The 4,149-nt window shown below is 29.3% G+C and overlaps 1 protein-coding gene across 1 annotated transcript; it reads right to left on the reverse strand.

The window, feature by feature from the left end:
* Nucleotides 1-3,328: 3,328 nt before the first annotated feature.
* On the reverse strand, nucleotides 3,329-3,730 carry LOC127276931 (ATP-dependent DNA helicase PIF1-like). The gene has a single exon (XM_051297683.1). The coding sequence runs from the start codon at nucleotides 3,728-3,730 to the stop codon at nucleotides 3,329-3,331; it is 402 nt and encodes a 133-aa protein (XP_051153640.1).
* Between the last annotated feature and the right edge of the window lie 419 nt (nucleotides 3,731-4,149).

Genomic DNA, 4,149 nt, shown 5'->3' on the forward strand with positions numbered 1-4,149 from the left:
ACAATCTATTTAACAAGAATAAAACTTTTGTGCATATTTTATTAACATTTTACTCTACTGCGCATCTATAGTTACTATTTAAGTGTTTAGTACAAATGATTTGGTCGATTAATACTACTGCGCATAACTTTATTGATAATATTTGTACTGCGCATATTTTTGATATCTGCTTCGGTCATTTTGTCGAAATTAACAACTGCGCATGATTTAGTTGAGAATGTAACCTCTGCGCATGTATTTTCCAATTCTAAGTTGAAAAGAATCTATTTAACGTGAATAACACTTTTGCGCATAATTTATTAACATTTTACTCTACTGCGCATCTATAGTTACTATTTAAGTGTTTAGTACAAATGATTTGGTCGATAATTACTACTGCGCATAATTTTATTGATAATATTTGTACTGCGCATATTTTTTATATCTGCTTCGGTCATTTTGTCGAAATTAACAACTGTGTATGATTTAGTTCAGAATGTAACCTCTGCGCATGTATTTTCCAATTCTAAGTTGAAAAGAATCTATTTAACAAGAATAAAACTTTTGCGCATATTTTATTAACATTTTACTCTACTGCGCATCTATAGTTACTATTTAAGTGTTTAGTACAAATGATTTGGTCGATTAATACTACTGCGCATAACTTTATTGATAATATTTGTACTGCGCATATTTTTGATATCTGCTTCGGTCATTTTGTCGAAATTAACAACTGCGCATGATTTAGTTGAGAATGTAACCTCTGCGCATGTATTTTCCAATTCTAAGTTGAAAAGAATCTATTTAACGTGAATAACACTTTTGCGCATAATTTATTAACATTTTACTCTACTGCGCATCTATAGTTACTATTTAAGTGTTTGGTACAAATGATTTGGTCGATAATTACTACTGCGCATAATTTTATTGATAATATTTGTACTGCGCATATTTTTGATATCAGCGTCGGTCATTTTGTCGAAATTAACAACTGCGCATGATTTAGTTGAAAATGTAACCTCTGCGCATGTATAAGTTGAAAAGAATCTATTTATATGATAATATTTGTACTGCGCATATTTTTGATATCTGCTTCGGTCATTTTGTCGAAATTAACAACTGCGCATGATTTAGTTGAAAATGTAACCTCTGCGCATGTATAAGTTCAAAACAATCTATTTAACAAGAATAAAACTTTTGTGCATATTTTATTAACATTTTACTCTACTGCGCATCTATAGTTACTATTTAAGTGTTTAGTACAAATGATTTGGTCGATTAATACTACTGCGCATAACTTTATTGATAATATTTGTACTGCGCATATTTTTGATATCTGCTTCGGTCATTTTGTCGAAATTAACAACTGCGCATGATTTAGTTGAGAATGTAACCTCTGCGCATGTATTTTCCAATTCTAAGTTGAAAAGAATCTATTTAACGTGAATAACACTTTTGCGCATAATTTATTAACATTTTACTCTACTGCGCATCTATAGTTACTATTTAAGTGTTTAGTACAAATGATTTGGTCGATAATTACTACTGCGCATAATTTTATTGATAATATTTGTACTGCGCATATTTTTTATATCTGCTTCGGTCATTTTGTCGAAATTAACAACTGTGTATGATTTAGTTCAGAATGTAACCTCTGCGCATGTATTTTCCAATTCTAAGTTGAAAAGAATCTATTTAACGTGAATAACACTTTTGCGCATAATTTATTACCATTTTACTCTACTGCGCATCTATAGTTACTATTTAAGTGTTTGGTACAAATGATTTTGTCGATTAATACTACTGCGCATAACTTTATTGATAATATTTGTACTGCGCATATTTTTGATATCTGCTTCGGTCATTTTGTCGACATTAACAACTGCGCATGATTTAGTTGAAAATGTAACCTCTGCGCATGTATTTTTCTATTCTAAGTTAAAAAGAATCTATTTGCCGTGAATAATACTTTTGCGCATATTTCATTAACATTTTACTCTACTGCGCATCTATAGTTACTATTTAAGTGTTTGGTACCAATGAATTGTCCGATTAAAACTACTGCGCATAATTTTACTGATAATAATTGTACTGCGCATATTTTTTATATCTGCTTAAGTCATTTTGTCGATATTAACAACTGCGCATGATTTAGTTGAAAATGTAACCTCTGCGCATGTATTTGACTATTCTAAGTTAAAAAGTATCTATTTAACGTAAATAATTCTGTTGCGCATATTTTGTAGACATTTTACTCTACTGCGCATCTGTTGTTGCTATTTACCTATTTAGTACTGATGTTTTTGTTGTTTAACACTACTGCGCATAAATTGGTTAATAATAATTCTACTGCGCATACTTAGAATGTTTAACCATATAATTAAACACCTTGATGCAAGAACTAGCCATAGTGCGTTTAATTTTAACGGGCACTGGCTTGTTATTACATCAACGTTCTCTACTGTTCTTTGGTGTTAGTGGAAACATACATTTGTAAAACTCTTTTATATACTCATTATTTATGAAAAGCATATTTTGGGGTCGTCATGTGAACATCGAAATTGGCACTTAAACCGACATCTACCTGCCATCTCTTAGTTATTTACGAACTACAATGTCCCCAAATTATACATTTTTATTTAAAATTTTGAAAATGTCCCCAAACCATGCGTTGCGTCTGTAGTTAGTTTGGGGACGTCCCCAAACTAACAAAAAGTCCCCAAAACATGCGTTTCTTTCATGAAATGTCCCCATATCATGCGTTCGACATATATATATATATATATATATTTATTTCTCATAGCGCAGCCAGTTTCCATTTTTTGTTATTTCTTGATTATATTTTATATATTTTTGTTAATGAGGGAGCATATTTTATATATTTTTTTCTTTTAAATGGTTTTTTACTCCTTTCTATGAGATATGATCAGTATAATATTAATTATAATATTTTTTTATGGCGCTGCCGTTACTGTTCAGCGTATCCATTTCCAATTCAATGATATAATTTATTTATAAAGTAGAGTTATTAGATTTCCTCGTACTCGAATTTTTTTAAAACATGTGTTAAATATTATTTTAATACTTCTTGGTAAACAATGTTTCTTACATAAATTTCTTTTTCATTGCCTATCTTTTTTTTATTCGTTTTTTGCTATGTGTAATACTTGAATTTTTATTTAATAATACTTTAAGATTATATTTTGAAGTTACTCTTGATAAAGCAACATATAATTGTCCCTGACTAAAAACATGTGATACGCCTACTTTTTGGAAAGATTGGCCTTGAGATTTGTTTATTGTTAAAGCAAATCCAAGCCAACATGTATACGCCTACTTTTTGGAAAGATTAGCCTTGAGATTTGTTTATTGTTAAAGCAAATCCAAGCCTTATTGGAAATTGCTTTCTTGACATTTGAAATGGTATTTCTTCGTTAGACGGTGACAATGTAATTCGTGGCAAAATTACAATCTCATTTTTATAATTTCCCGTTAGTACTTGTGCATGAATAGAAAAACTACCCATTTTAATAACTTTTAGTCTTGTTCCATTATAAAGATCTCTTTCTAAATTAATATTCCTTAAAATTATCACAATTGTACCAATCTTTAACATTAATTTGTGAGGAGGAAGTTCATTTGGAGTTAAAGTATTTAATACTTCAATTGGTATTAAGTTAGTTATTGTGTCACACTTTTCATCTTCTCCGGATGAATCTATACTTAAATATTCTCTAGGTTCATCTGTCATTCGTTTAACAACATCATTATTTAATTCAAATGCATCATTATTTCTTGGTGCTAATATTACTTTTTCTTGAATATCACATTCATTTGAATCTATGGATTTTCCATAAATTTCAGTAATTAGATCATCATTACATATTATTTCATTATGTAATTTTACTACTTCATTATTTTCTTCAAATGTATTGTTAAATTTTCTATTTCCTATTTGTAGAAGCCAAGTTTTGAATTCTTTTTCATTATTAGATACCCTTTGGTTTTCAGTTAATGTGAAACATTTAAAATTTGACCATAATTCACTTTTTTTAACACAATTATTTACTGTCAATGTTCTATTTCCATGTCTAACAATTGGTAAAGTTTGTCTCAATTCGCCAGATGCAATAATAATTTTATTACCAAAACTTTCTGTACTTATACATA

This window comes from Leptopilina boulardi, unplaced genomic scaffold (assembly GCF_019393585.1).
Source record: "Leptopilina boulardi isolate dan_hultmark-lab unplaced genomic scaffold, ZJU_Lbou_2.1 LbouV2_156, whole genome shotgun sequence".
Lineage (NCBI taxonomy): Eukaryota > Metazoa > Arthropoda > Insecta > Hymenoptera > Figitidae > Leptopilina > Leptopilina boulardi.

Bases quoted from the DNA above. Each gene is read 5' to 3' on its own strand.
- LOC127276931 (XM_051297683.1), bottom strand. From the start codon at position 3,730: ATGACAGATGAACCTAGAGAATATTTAAGTATAGATTCATCCGGAGAA.